Here is a 15,320-nt window from a genome sequence, read left to right as displayed (position 1 = left end):
ATGCCTATATTTAGAATCAATCATGATTCATTGTTAATACAAGATCTTAATACAACCTAATGTCTTTAATAACAGAAAAAAAATTGATTATTGATTATTATTGATGCATTACTAACAAGTGTAGTTCACACAAAAGTAAAACAAGAAATGATTTATGCCTTTACTGGAACCTGTCTCAGAACAAAGGGGTTGGTAATATACGTCCCCAGCTGTCAATCGGCTCTTCCCTTCAGGAGAGATTTCAAAGAAATTAATTTATCCAAAAGCAATTGAAAGTCATAAATTGGAGTCTCGTTTCCACTGCTGACAAGATTAGTAGGGCTTTGAACCAGGCCTTGTTATCTGGGCTTCCCATCAAACACTCACAGAATTTTTTTTCCGCAAGACGTTACGCTTGTAAAACTCAGCTGAACTGTTCATGAGGAAAGCCAATGAGGCACAGCCTGGCGGATTTAAGGTGGGCATCAACATCCGAGTGTGAGTTCTTCTCAATGCAGATTCGCAGAGGGGGATGCTCTTAGCAAGGCAAGCAAGAATGCAACAAAAATATCCAGCTTGTACGCCCCCACGATGTGATCTTAGGCATGTCACATCAACAACAATACAACTCCAGCCTCATGCACCTCCTAACATCCTGTCCATTTTGCACACTTCTTCTCTTTTTACACGTTTGACTTGTGTTGTGTGTCCTGTTTGAAACATCCAACATATCCACTTACAAGCATCCTACATGATGTTTTCCTGTTTGTCCTTGTTCAGTGTACAGAAAGTTTTTAGATAGTATGGTTTAGTTTAGATACACATATATTTTTCTTTCTTTTACGATTGCACTCTGAGGGGGTCTGCGGGAAACAGTATTTCAATAATATACGGTATACTGTTGTACTGACGATAAACCTCTCTCGAATCTTGAATATCGCCTTGGGAAATCAGTTTCCATTTTTTCCATTTTATTGGAGGAATATGTCCAGACCCTACGTACCTATTTGGACTCAATAAATTCAAGTGGAGGTACTAAAACATGTACCACAGTCAACCAGCAGGGGTGCTAGACCTTTTTGGGCTTTACTTGCTGTATGCTGTATCCAGTAAGTTGTTTTGTACAGCTTTATGTTTCAGAATAAAAGTGCTTGGACTCTGTTTGTGTTTCTCTACAGGGTCAAACTTCAGCTGAAGGACTATCAAATAGACCAGACGTGTCATTGGATCCGTCTCCGAGGGTATCCTAAAACACACCCACATGGCACCAAGGATCCTTACAGGATTTAATCCCCTCACAGAATGGCCAATAATGAACTAGCCAGAGAGCAAATGTCTTTATCCGCTGATGATCGCCCCCTCTTTTTGCTGAGTGAAAAGTGTCACTAATGATCAGCGGCGGCCTTGAACCCAATCTGTTCATTACCCTTGCCGCTCTTGGGCCAATTACGAGCTTCCAGTTGAGGAGATAGCCCGGCTCATTCCTCCTGTCTTTCTATCACCACTGCTTGAAAGTGTGGTCGGAGCGAGACACCCGCCCCACTTACACGGAATTCGCCGCACCTCGAGATTAGCCCCCCGCGTGATAAGTGATTGGAAGATGCAGCGCTCGTCCATGCCAACGTTCCGCAAAAAAATCGAAATGCTGGTCTGGACGGAATTATGACAGAAGACGAATGCCAGGTTGTGTTGTGTACCCTGTTAGCGATGAGTGGCGTGAACCCTGTGGCTACAGTGATTATCCCGCTGCAATTTTGACAGCCAGGGTGAGGAAAACAGGTAGGCTGTGGCCCAAATGACCGGACTGTCTCTCTCCATGCCTCTCTCTCTCTCTCCCACTCTTCTTTTTTCCCGCTGTCACTCTCGTTCCCGCTCACACATTAAAGTCGGGCTTAATCACTTTGGGGACTTAGTCAATGACGTGCTTATCAAACGGCATATTTCAAAAAGGGATCTTGAAAAGCCCGAGGGCAAAGTTGCAATAAGAAGGCATTTGTATCTGGATGAAAGGGAGAACTGGAGACGGACCTTGCATCAGAATGGGGGAGCTCATTAGCATCAACAGTTAAAGTGCGAGCGGGGACGGAGACAGAGACAGAGAACGAAGGCGGGGGAAAAAAATAAAAAAAAGAGGTACAGGAATCACTGACTTTTTGCCTTTATTTCCCCGTCCGCTCACCCCCAAAAAGAATAAGAGAACAAACACATACTCTAACAAAGGCTCACCCCTTGAAGTGCAGACCCAGAGGGGGTCTACGAGGTGGTGCCATTGTGATTTGGGCCGTCGCGCTGGAGCTGCAGGAGCGGAGCTGCAGAAGTGGCCCCAGCGTCCCCGACCCCCAAACAGAGCGGCGAGTGCGTGTGAGCGGGCGCTCTTTGATATGAGCGAAAGCCACTCAGCAGCAGTGAGCGTGACCAAAGGGAAAGTATAATCTCTACATCCAACCCACTTGAAAGAAATCGCCGACTTTCAAAGGTTGGCGCGCCGCGCCCTGTCACAGAGTCGAAGGGAAACTTCAGAGCCACCAGGGCACCCAGATAGGGCATGCTGAAACCTTTTTTGGGAAGCCCCGTTGGTTGAAAGTGTGTGTTGGCCGTGTTGTTCAGAAGCCAGATAATCATCTTGTGGTACCTGGAAAAGTTTCAGAGATGCTTTGAACATTTGTACTGAAGAAAGATATAGCATGATGGTGGGGGGAAAACACCATGTAATGGCAACGCTCTAGAAGCCCTCAGAACATCATCAGTCCTTCTACTGGTGGGATGGTAACCAATGATAACTGCGGTGCGGTTGATTGACTGAAGGTCATCAACCATTCAATCCTAAGGTCCTACCACTCATGTCTTTAGGTCATCCTGAAATACAAAATGGATTCATTCATTCATTCATTCACCATGCACTATGTCTTAAATAGCGCCAAGAAAACTTTTTACTGATCTGCACTCATCGTCTCTTTACTTTATCGGAGCCACATCATTTGGTTTTGTTTTTGACAGGTTACTTCACGGCTGGCCTCACCTGCTTTGCATTAAATGCAGCGATGTTGGAACGCGCCCTGTACATTACAGTTAATGAAGCCGCCGTGGGAAATAAGGCCGATTCTCGTGCTGTCTTTATGCGACACAGAAGTACAATGCGGTTGATTTTTGCGCACCTTTGCATTGCATCGAAGTGCAAAAAATGTGTCTGATTTCAATTGAAATGGCATATTTAATTAAACTAACAAAGTAAATATCTACTCAGAAAAAGGACAAAAAAGCCCTGTCTCCTGGGCTTCTTGTCTTGTTTGCATACAGGTTGTTGTTTTCTTCCACGTTACGTGTTGTTTTTTCCCATAAGACCTTTCAGTGTGCAGGCTCACATTTTACCATGGGGCATCATGTCCACTACCAAGAGTGTGCAATGGGAAGTGTGTCAAAGTGTTGATATTGTCTCACTTGGGGTTCTAATATAGCACACACACACACACACACACACACACACACACACACGCCTCATCGGACCCACTTTTAGAAAGTCAATTTGGGATTCGGAGACCAATTACCTTAATTACCCCCTTTTCCTTCCTTCTCCCGCTCTCTCTCTCCCTCTCCGTGTGTGTGGGTCTCTCCAGTGCTTGTTATTCCATCTTTTTAGCTCTGTTTGCATTTGCGCTCATTTCCGTAATTGTGCTTTACGGCGCTAAATTGCTTCATACTTTACAAAAAAAAAAAAAAAAGAGAGAGAGAGAAGAGGTTCCATTTGGTTAATTTCTAATTAATTTTATCAGCCGGCTGAATCTCCATCGATCATCGGCTGCCCACCTGCCCAGTTTCTGCTGTACAATTTCATCTCCGTCTACACACTCAAAATGTTTGCACTGTGTGTGTGTGTGTGTGTGTGTGTGTGTGTGTGTGTGTGTGAGACTTCATTTTAACACAAAGGAGCTGAGGTGGAGACGTAATGAAGCAACGATCCGGCGTGGACGAGGTTAGAGTGCAGGTGAAACACCATTTGATCTTTCTCGTGCCGCTGCCAGATCGCAATCAGCCTTTTCTCCCAAATTTTTTCTATATATATATATATATATATAATTTTTTTTCCCCCAGACAACGGCGGATGCACAATTATAAAGCGAACCTGCCGGCTCTAGGTATTCTCCTGTGGCAAACTCGGCGAGCGCCACTTCAAGCTTGTCAGTCAGTTACAAGGCGCCTTATTACTGTCTAGTGATTTTTCAAAAGTGCTCTCTGAGGATAATTAAGCCCCCAGCGCAGGCGCTGTAGTCGCAAATCGCACCGCCGCCGTTTGATAGGGCCCGCAACGTTCACCCGACGCCGGAGTCAATGGGGAGAGCGGGCTGAGCTCCGAGCAAATATCTGCCCGGCCTCTCAATTATTAAGGAAAAGCCATGACGAGACCTTTACGCAGCTCCACTCTGCCACGACTGCGTATTGAGTTTCACTCGATACCGGCTGAGAGGAAGACCGCAGAAAGTTTGATGCGTTTCCAGGCTGCGAATGACACGCGGTGTTCGACTGCATGTAATTACGTTCCAATTACATTTTATTTAACAGTCTGGTTGTGAGTGTGATATAACAATATAAAATAAATAACGATACTGGTGTAAACTGGACTATGCAGTTGACCTATGACCTGGGCGGTAATGCACCCGACGGCTGTTATAGAAAGATTTATGACACCAAACAGAGGTTGTGACGTTATTTGAACATATATTCATATTTTATTTATAGTTCAGTTCTGGAAGGATATCTTGTACACCAAATATCCCGTTGGCAGTTAAGCGCATTCAATGTGTTTTATAAGCCATGAACAGTCACCTTTTTTTAACAAACACAAATACAAAATTAAAATAACGACAAAATAATGGACTGCATGTAAATAAACATACAAAAAGATCCCATGCCTACTCAGTAGGTAGTTACAACATTCCAACTCCTGAAGATGTGGATATTTACATTACAAAAATAGAATTTATAGGGTTTTTTTTGTGTTTTTTTTGTTTTGTTTTTTTTGCTTACATCCAAAAGAAATGAACCAGTGCCCACGTGTCTTTTCCCTTCCTTGTTTGAAGTGTAACCTAAGAAAAAAAAAAAGACGATAAAGAAATCCCTTCTTTCTTAAGGCTGGATGCGAGGCATCCTCTCGCGGACGCACCCGTGTCAGCGAACGCCAGCGAGGCTTTATGAAAGGCACGGAAAACTGGGGAAAAAGAAAAAAGAACAAAAACAAGAACAAACAGACAGACGGACGGAAGAGTCGCTTGCCCCGCCCCCATCCCCATCCCATTGAACAGACTGCGTCGCCACGATGTGAGAACGATAGAGATAATAGTACCAGTGGATGATATTTACAAAAAAAAAAAAAAAAGAGAAAACCGACATCACTCTTACACATGCTTCGGAATACTTAAGTGCTTTTTTTTTTTTTTTTTTTTTTTTACCTCAAACAAAGTCAAGAAGTCATCACAGCATCGTCACTACGTAATACAGAAAGTATTTTTGTATTTATTCACTTATAAAATATGGCCAAGGTCGATTCAAATAATACGATGCACAACAACGAAACGAACCCAAAAATGAGGAACGTGTACAAAACATGGCACCTGTACAACATACACGGCTCGTGTGTATCGTCCAGAGTCTCTAGCCAATGCCTGCATTGTCTCGGGAGCGATAAGACCGTCGGCCTTCGTGAAGTCCCTTCCGTTCCCTTCGCTCTTTGCATCCGGTCGCACAAGAAAGAGGAGGAGAGAAGGAGAAGAGAAAAGAACGGCTGTTTTGTCTTCACCGTTTGAAAAGTTTCATGTGCCTCGTTTTGAAGGGAGGGGAAATGAGGACGGGAAGGGAGCAACTTAAAAAAGAAAGAAAAGTCCCTTTTGTTTTGCACCGTCCGTCCTTGACTCGCTTCTTGTCGTTTTTTTTTCTTTCTTTCGCGTGCTAGGGCGGGGACGGAGGGGACGGGCGGGAAAGTGCTTTTCACCGGGAGGTGTGGGGACGGGGACGGGACGAGGAGCGTCTTCAGCAGATCTCGGCTGTCCTTGGCGAGAGCGTGGTCTGGATGTCGGGCAGCGGCGTGGTGACGGGGGAGCTGTAGATGTTGGCGGCCACCTGCGCCGCGAAGGCGCCGGACGCCGAGGGGTACGTGGTGGCGATGGAGGGGGACGGGTAGGAGGTGTGGACAGGCGAGGAGTAGCAGGACGGGACGGGGGAGGGGTAGGAGGACACCGGGGACGGGTAGGAGGCGATGGGAGAGGGGTAGCTGGAGACGGGGGAGGGGGCGGACATGACCCCGGCCCCCGCCGGCGTGACCCCGGCCTTGTCCGCCTTCTTGTCCTTCTGCCGCAGGTGGATCTTGGTGTGGCGCTTGCGCTCGTCGCTGCGGGCGAACTTGCGGCCGCAGATCTCGCAGGCGAAGGGCTTCTCGCCGGTGTGCGTGCGGATGTGCGTGGTCAGGTGGTCGCTGCGGCTGAAGTTGCGCATGCAGATGCGGCACTGGAAGGGCTTCTGGCCCGTGTGGATGCGGATGTGGCGCGTCAGCTCGTCCGAGCGGGAGAAGCGGCGGTCGCAGGTGTCCACGGGGCAGGCGTAGGGCCGCTCGTGTGGGGGGGGTCTTGCTGGGCCGGTTGGGGTACTTGCGCATGCAGCTGGGCTTGACCAGTGGGGACGTGAAGACACTCTTGGGGTCCTGGGAGCCCGTCTGCGTGGCGAACGCCTTGATGGTGGACAGCGGCGTCAGAGATGGCTGCTGGCCCGCCGCGCCCTGGAAGGGTTTCTGGTCGGGGGGCACCAGGCTGATCTCGCTCTGCTGCTGGGGGAACAGGTAGTCGGGGATCATGGGCACCGGGAAGCCGCTGGTGCAGGTCTTGGCCTTGGGGTAGGATGGGGGAGGGTACTGGAGGGAGCCCCCGACGCCGGTGGGGAAGTTGGGGCTCTGCTCCGGGAAGATGTCGGGGCTGGAGCTGGAGTAGGTGGGGGCGGCCGAGTAGATGGGGTTGGGCTCGTTCCCCTGCACGGAGCAGCTGAGGCTGGAGCTCTGGCTGGACGTGCTGGAAGAAGTGGTGGTCGAGGACGCGGTTGAGGAAGATGAGGAGCTGGAGGAAGTCGACGAAGAGGAAGAGTTGGTCTGGGGGACGGCCGACGACGCGGCTACGCTGGCGGTGCTGCTGGACGGAGGGTTGATGCCCACCAGCCCGCTGACCAGGCTGAAGAGCGGCTCGGCCCACAGGCTGTTGCCACAGCTGGCCGCCGGTTCCAGGGTGAAGCGCCCCGTGTAGGAGATGGAGGGCAGCCGCTGGGTGTGGTAGCTCTGCTCCACCAGAGGCTTCTCGCAGTTGAGGGAGATCTCCGGCAACGTGTCTGCGGGAGAGAAGGAGCCACAGCAGCGTTTACTCGCACCTGCGGCCACCGGAAGGACCCTTGGAGACGGAAACCGGTGCCAGCACCGGTCCGGCCATCTGCATGCATGTCTGTCCACCCACCCGCCCCTGTCCTCTCATCCCCCCTCCCGAATTCCATTACATCGCCCCAAAGCCATCGATCGCGTGAAAGTGCAATTCAGCGAGTTTGGAGATGCGATTTGGATCGAGCCGCGAAATAATCCTTTTTATTCAGCTTCCGCCCGGCATCATTTCTACACTCTCCGGGACGCAAGGGAAAGTGAAATCAGGCGAGCCCCTTACCTCCGGCGAGGTGGTCGTACCCGTCCCCGGGCTCCCCCGTGCCGAACGCCGCGCCCTCGGGCGCAGAGGCGTTGAGGAAGGGCGTCCCCGCCGAGTTGAGCAGCATCATTTCCTCCAGCTTGGGGTAGTTATCCATCGGCGAGTGCGGGAAGCTGAGGGCGTCCGAGATCTGCATGGCGGGAAGGAGCATCTCGGTCTTGGCTGCGGCCATCCCCTCGGAAGGGCTGAGAGTGCGTGGGTGCGTGGGTGCGTGTGGGCGCCTGCGGGCGGGTGCGAGAGGCGCACAGGTGTCGGAGACCAGCGGCTTGCCCCTCCGCCGCTTCCACGCCGCTCGCCGGTCCTCCGCTTCGTCTCCGCCTTTTAAAGAAGGAGAAATCCACGCGTCTTCTCGGTTTCGTTCGGGGGAGACGACGGGTCGTCCGCGCGCGCCTCGCTCATTCCCCAAAATAACTGGAAGCAAAGTGCAAAATGAAAAATGGCTTTTGTTGTTGTTGTTTTGATTCACTGTCACGTTTTGTTGTTGTTGTTGTTGGTAAGTGTGCGTGGTTTTTTTTTTTTTTTTTTTTTTTTGGAAAGCGCGTCTGTCCACCTCCCGTCGGCGCGTCTCTTTCTGCGCGCAGAGAATCCCCACTCCTTTATATACCCTCCTGCCGTGACGTAGATATCCATATATGGACGGAGGAAGCCCATATTTAGGCACTGCAGTGGAGGACACATGACGTTTGCCAGAAAAAAAAAAAAAGATTAAAACGAAGCTCGAGCAAAGAAAAAAAAACGCCACCCCCCTCCCCACCTTCCCGACCGCGATCGGCTGGGGTCTCTGTCCGGAGAGGCCGCCATTAAAAAAAAAAAAAAAAAAAAAAAAAAAAAAAAACAGGCACGGATTTCCCGCCCGGCCCGCGTGCCGGAAGACCCGTCTCTGCCATCCCTTATAAGGTCGTGACCACATAAGGACCGATTCCGGTGGGCTTCCACCTTCGCTCCACTTCCTTGCCCTTATTTGGGGCTTCCTGGCGAGAGAGCGATCTTGTTGCTTAATGCGGAGCAAATCGAAATGGGCTTTTAAAATGTCCCCTCCATTCCCGCAGCTGCAGAAAGGCAGGAGAAAGTGTAATGAAGGAATAAAATGACAGAGGTCCATTACAGGAAATTCAATTCTGTTTCAGTTCTATCTCTGTTGCTTTTTTAATATTAAAACTGATTGAGGAGCGATTAATATGCAATAAAATGAATTACATTTCATGTAAATGATCTGCAGAATAAAGTACACAGCAGGAGGGGCATTTGGGTCCACCTTATTAATACCAAAATATGTAATAAAATTTGTAATGTTATAACCAATAAAATTACAACACAAAAAAAAAACTAAGAAAAAACATCAGAAGTGCAAATGAAGCAGATGCATCATTTTCCCACAAATTCTGAAACAATTGAAACATTGACATTGTCATTGCATTTGAGGGTTCTTTCCAAAAACTGCTGGAAAGGACGCAGTGAATCTGGGAATCTGCTGTAGAGCACAGCTGTAAATCTTGGCCCGAACCTGAGGCGTCGGGTTCGGGCTCAGTTTCCATCATTCTAGTCGAGACGGGTCGGGCTCGCGCGGCAAATGAGCGGTCAGCAAACACAAACCTCCGGTCTATAGTACCTATCCTTTCCATATAAATCAATGCTTGAAAAATGTGTTACTTTTTCATGAGACGTTAATTTGATTTGCCACCGTCGTCAGGTGATGAGTTAAATTTACATTTACGTTTACGTTTACAGCATTTATCAGACGCCCTTATCCAGAGCAACTTACAATCAGTAGTTACAGGGACAGTCCCCCCCCAGAGCAACTTAGGGTTAAGGGTCTTGCTCAGGGACACAATGGTAGTAAGTGGGATTCGAACCCGGGTCTTCTGGTTCATAGGCGAGTGTGTTACCCGCTAGGCTACAACCACCCTACAGTCTTTGTCTGTAGCACTTCGAAAGCAACACACGCTGCGCCTCTCTGCCATTCGCCAGGCGTCCCCCAGCCCAACAACAAATTTGCGTCCCACTGGTATTACGTACCAGGAGGGGGAGGTATGGGTGACTGTGGGTGTGTGCGACCTGGCGAGGTACAGAATGCGGAACACGCAGGACACGCCGCCGTGGTCCGTTGTCACTGATGAATTGCTGACCAAGCGCGGGCCTGTGCCTTAATTGGGGGGGTGTTCCTGGCTCGATACGCCGGGATCCTCGCTGTCACTCACGCGCCAGCACCGCCGCTAATGGCCTCCAGCGTTTGAAGAACGCTGCAAAAATGCTTCTGGCACGCCGGTGGGATACCGATACACCCCAAGAGCAGGGACTCTGCCGCCTGACAGAGGGATCGATGCCTCTCCCCTTTGCTGACTCAATCCCAGTCCTGAGCGCAGGCCCGTGGGTACATGCGCCGTTCCTGAGAGTAAAGAGTGCACCATTCCGTAGTTGTGGATTTCATTTTTTTTTTTTTTTCTCATTCCGCTCCCACTGGAAGGTGAACATCGACAAACGCGACACCGGAAATTATTACCACGCGCCGGGTTTACAACCAGTTCAGTTCTGAGTAAATAAAGTGAAGTGATTGTCACGTGTGATACACAGCAGCACAGCACACGGTGCACACAGTGAAATTTGTCCTCTGCATTTAACCCATCACCCTGAGTGAGCAGTGGGCAGCCATGACAGGCGCCCAGGGAGCAGTGTGTGGGGACGGTGCTTTGCTCAGTGGCACCTTGGCGGATCAGGATTCGAACCGGCAACCTTCTGATTACGGGGCCGCTTCCTTAACCGCTAGGCCACCACTGCCCCAAAAAAATATGGAACGCTTCACGAATTTGCGTGTCATCCTTGCGCAGAGGCCATGCTAATCTTCTCTGTATCGTTCCAATTTTAGTATATGTGCTGCCGAAGCAAGCACGTATAATTTACCCTCCTGGATTTCCAGGCTGACTTGAGCGGGTCACTTGAAGAACCGGCCAGTGTGACAGTAATAGAAGTGTGACAAATAACTAGGGGAACAACTCTCCCGAACAATGGCTGAACTCGCAGAGACCTGCGTCTCGTATTCAACGACGGTGCAGGAGATGTTCCTTTCATCCTCAGAATGCACAGTTTTATAGGCAACAGTAAAACATTAATTCTGCATTAATTCTACATTTTCAGGTTTTATTCGAAGACACTTGAATCAGAATGCTAGTATTAAAGCAGTGATGAATCTTGGTTAATCTTGGTCTGTACACCCTGTGGTGGTCTTAGGAGTGTAGAGAACGGAGGGAAATGGAGGCTGTCAGTCATGCCTACAGACTCCTCCCCCTCTTAAACTTTCTATATAAAATTCATCTGCTGGGCGTCTCACACAGCAACAGAACTCACTCACCAACATACAGACAACTTGCAAGCAGTCACAACTTCCAGTTCCAGATTCCAGGACATTTCGGAGACAGACTGCACGTGACAACGCCGTCCCCGCACTGCGTCTTGGCGTCGGGAAGACACAGCCCTGACTTCGTCACACTAACCAATGAGTGAATTGGCAAGGCCTCGATACAGAGAATGGAGTTTATGGAGTGGGAGGGAGGGAGAGAGGCAGGACAGGGACGATGCGGGTGGACCCGGAGGACTCCTGCGTGGAGGTGCGATGGGTGGTGTTCCTCCCTCCTCCACACCGCGAAAGACAGGCTCTCCCCACACCTACACAAGCCGCGCCTCCGCCTGTCTCGTTAAGCCACGCCCCGGGCGGTTAATATTTAATTAACCCTCGCCAGCTCGCAGAGATAGACGGAGGAGTGAAAGTGCCGGAGCTAGAGGGAGAGAGAGAGAGCGAGAGAGAGAGAGAGAGAGAGAGAGAGATATCTTCACACCCCCACACTCAGAGGCAAACACCAGGCTTCTGGGAGAATTAATCACTTGGACAGGCGAGCGGGGCTGCCAGATGAGACAGAAACCCTCCGCCCCTCCCGCCTTTACCCGGTGCCCGCCGCCATCAACTAAAACTCCTTTTAAAAGCGCCCAGCGTCTGCAGTGCCCAGGTGGGTCCAGGAGGTGGGCAGGTTCCGGAGAGAGGGGCTTTGTGATGACGGTGCACGGCGATCACCGGCTCTTTACGCAGCGCGCGCTGCATTTTCCCCCGACGTGTTCCTATAAGTTGGAGCTGACAGGCCCTATGGCAGAAAAGAAAGCGAGGACGGGGTGGTGGGGGGGGTGATGGACGGATTAATGGGCACGGCGGAAAAGTGGGTGGTTGTGTCAGCAAGCTGCAACCGCCGCCTCGCGTTTCAAAAGGCCGATTACAGACTGACGGAAGAAAGAAAGGGCCGGGCGGGGAGAGGGGCCGGCACGCAGGTGCGGCGTCACAATGGAAACTCGTCGGCCAGATTGCCAGGTGCCATTTTTTTATTGTTTTTTTGGGTTTTTTTATTCCGGTTGCCAAATTTCACGTCTAACAAATAAATATCCTTTGCTCAGCCAAAGCGCTGATGAAATTTCATGCCACTAATGTGACAAGTGCCACCAGGCTACGGTTCTGAGGTGAATTTTGCCCAGCGAGGTGTAGTGGCGAGGGAGAGCCAATTATTGCGCCCCACGCCAAACCTGGTGACACTCATGTCCTCTCAGCGGCCGTCTGATGCACACTTCAGAGTAGAACAATCTTAACCTTTCGACCTGTGACCCGCAAGCTGGTTTCATTTGGATTCGGTCAAATTTGGCCTCTGACTTTCAGAGTGTCATGATGGTTATGCAACAGATCCACTGCAGGGCTTACGTCACCTTAAAGAAGTCACCTAATGTCACTTCTTTGGCACTGGATCTACTTCATTTTCCAATGCAGAACCGCAATCAAGTGTAGTAGATTTTCTCGAATTCCTCATGTCCTCATACTGAGGTGAGACCAAAGAAGGAGAACCAAATGGGATCATTTTTCATTCCCTCTTCAAGTAACTCCCAGCCAATATCTTTGAGCAACATTCAGTCACAGCCATGTTTGCATTTTTGGTCACAAACAATCATCTGCTACCCTACCATGCCAATGGCCAAATGATGTTGCTAAGCAACAGCGCCAACCACTGTTTTGTTGGAAGGTCTATTTTTCATGGCGGAAGCTTATCTTGCCGTTCATTATACATTATACATTTATTATACAACCGTAGCATGAGGGCAGTAATCCACACGAGTTTGTGTTTTAAAATGATTGAAATTGCCCTCATGCCAGTGACCAGCGCAGAACACCAGAACCACTGGTTAATAGTATTGCCGTCTTTAGTAATGATCCCCTGTCCCAAAGGAGAAAGGATGTGCAACAACACACTCAAATTGCCACTCCCGGCTGATGATTCGGCTTCTATGCCTAGTAGGAGAATTCTGGACGAAAGGTCCCTTTAAGACAGTGCACAACCCAGGACTGTCCCAGCATCTCGCGTTTTAGGTGATACGTGATGGAGACCATGCTCGCTGAATGGAGCAGCTGTGAGAGGTCTGTGGAAGTGACTCATGTGTGGCCCCTGGGAGAAAGAAGCAACCACAGGCGATTTGCGTATTTCCACTCCAATATCTGGCAACCATCGTCGCTCCGTTTAGTTGTCATTTTCACCCAAACTAAGTTAACATATTCTCATTCATTTTATTTCATTAAAAAATATAATAAATAAATAAATAAAAACAGCATATGCAGCATGCCACTATTGTCTGTTCCAGCTATAGGCGTTAACTCACATGTGATTAATATATTCAAGGTATAGCTTGCAACGCTTGTTGACAAGGGTCCCTGTGGTGCTTGACGTGGGTCAGGCTGGGAAATTTCTCGAGCTGTGAGGGGACGTCAATGCAGAGAAACCACAGCATCCCGAGCCACTTTTTAAAATCATACAATAATCATGTGCATCTTTGAGGCACACATCAAGGTAGAGTGACGGCCAAGGGACCGACACGGCTCCAGTCGGATCCTGACAAACAGCAGCAGTCAGAAGGCTTCGGGAGAAGCGTGAATAAATCGAGATGAGATGTCAGGAGGCCTTCCATCATGGTACAGAACATATTGCATATGGTGGTGAGTGGATGTTCAGCTGCTACGTGAAGTATTAGCTTTCAAGTTTTAAAGTGACGCCTGGATCTTATAACCTGGATCTACATTTGAGCTACGTCCTTATGTTGTTGCCAGTAATGAAAAAGAAATTGTCAAAAAAGAGGTGTTATAACATTAAAAATAAAGCCGCACCCCTGGGTTCTAGCTGGGACAGCATTTGGACCATCTCGGAAAATGTGCTAAATAATTTTTGGAATTATACTTAACAAAGGTAAATAAGTGTTAATACCTGAAAAAGCAAACACTGCCCTATTTTTTCTTTCTATTCAGCAAAATTGCAATCGATTCAGTTGATTTATTAAGGTTTCAAATGCTTCTTGTAAAACTCATAATCATAAAGGTAAAAAAAAAAAAACAACAACTGTCAACTATTCAAGTCAAGTTGAAATTTATGTTTGCTAAATTGTAACGTGTTTACCCCCCACGGCGCTTCTGCTATCCTCCTCATTATTTTATATCTGATATGCATGTCTCTGATCACACACATCCATTCTTCCGCCGCGGCTGCTCGTCTTCCCATCCCTGTGATGCTCCCCTGGCAAATAACTTCACCGCTCCTGCTCACGTAACGAGGCTCGCATCGTGGGCTTTTTCGTGGACGAGCTACTGTACGCGGACCTGGTTGGGTGGTCGAAGGGACAAGGCGGCCCGGTGACATCGGGGTCACGGTTCTGTGGCGACCTTTGCTCAGCCGAAGTGGCGGTGAAAAACGTTCAAGGCGAACTGCACGGCGTTGCCACGGAGTGATCGGACGGTTCGGGGGAGACACGTGACCAGGTTCCGTTTGCCTCGTCTCGCGTCTATCGAGGCCCACGCCCGGCCTACTGTTGCCGCAGGAAATTAACATGTGCACTTTTCCAGGAGCAGGCAGCTCGAACAGTCGACCCGTGTCTCCTGTTGTTTGTGTTTGCTTTGCAAGTCAAACAGAGAAGAGAACGAGAGAGACGGAGCCCACACACACACACACACACGGCTGTGTGAATGCACATACACACACACACACACACACACATGCATTGTACATGTGACACAACCCGATTAAAGAGAGAGTTATGAGCTTTTGGGTTCAAAATAGCATGCCAGGGCAGAGAATATTATTTATTTTCTCTGTAAATATGGAATAATATCTCAATAAAATGGGAAAAAAAGAGAAGCACCAAAAATACCTTTATTTGGTATGGGGGAAAAAAAAGTAGTATTTATGAATTTTCGTGCGCCATTATTAATCATTAAATATTTTTCATTTTCTTCTACTGTAACAACGCCTGCGAGCTGCGAAACGTCGCATAACGCTTCCAGAAAGAAAAAAAAAAAATGAAAAGTTAAAAATAAAATCCCTGAAGCTGTAAAGTTTAGAACAGACGCAGGAAAGGTTTCATTGCAGAGGGGGCTTTGTCTCCAACAAAGCCTGGTAGAACCTCTGCATTCTTAGACAGAGCTGCAGTTCAACACCACATTGCTTCACAATCCAATCGCGCTGTTGCCATGGCAAAGAAGTCCTCCTGGTCTCCAAGGTACCCGAGCCTATTGTCCTTTTTCATCAAGGATAACCGCGTTCTCTTATTGAAGAA

General features: G+C 48.9%; 1 protein-coding gene and 1 non-coding gene across 2 annotated transcripts; both read right to left on the bottom strand.

The window, feature by feature from the left end:
• Positions 1–5,852: 5,852 nt before the first annotated feature.
• On the bottom strand, positions 5,853–8,231 carry LOC114768066 (early growth response protein 1-like). Its single transcript, XM_028960144.1, is given in 3 exon segments — positions 5,853–6,588; positions 6,590–7,338; positions 7,662–8,231. Coding segments are annotated over 3 exon segments (1,548 nt in total). The 5' UTR covers positions 7,873–8,231; the 3' UTR covers positions 5,853–6,000.
• A 2,249-nt stretch (positions 8,232–10,480) lies between these two features.
• On the bottom strand, positions 10,481–10,587 carry LOC114768653 (U6 spliceosomal RNA). The gene has a single exon (XR_003743098.1). It is a non-coding gene; the product is annotated as a U6 spliceosomal RNA (small nuclear RNA).
• Positions 10,588–15,320: the final 4,733 nt, after the last annotated feature.

Source organism: Denticeps clupeoides, chromosome 18 (assembly GCF_900700375.1).
Source record: "Denticeps clupeoides chromosome 18, fDenClu1.1, whole genome shotgun sequence".
Lineage (NCBI taxonomy): Eukaryota > Metazoa > Chordata > Actinopteri > Clupeiformes > Denticipitidae > Denticeps > Denticeps clupeoides.
This window is presented reverse-complemented; position numbering and strand designations above follow the sequence as displayed.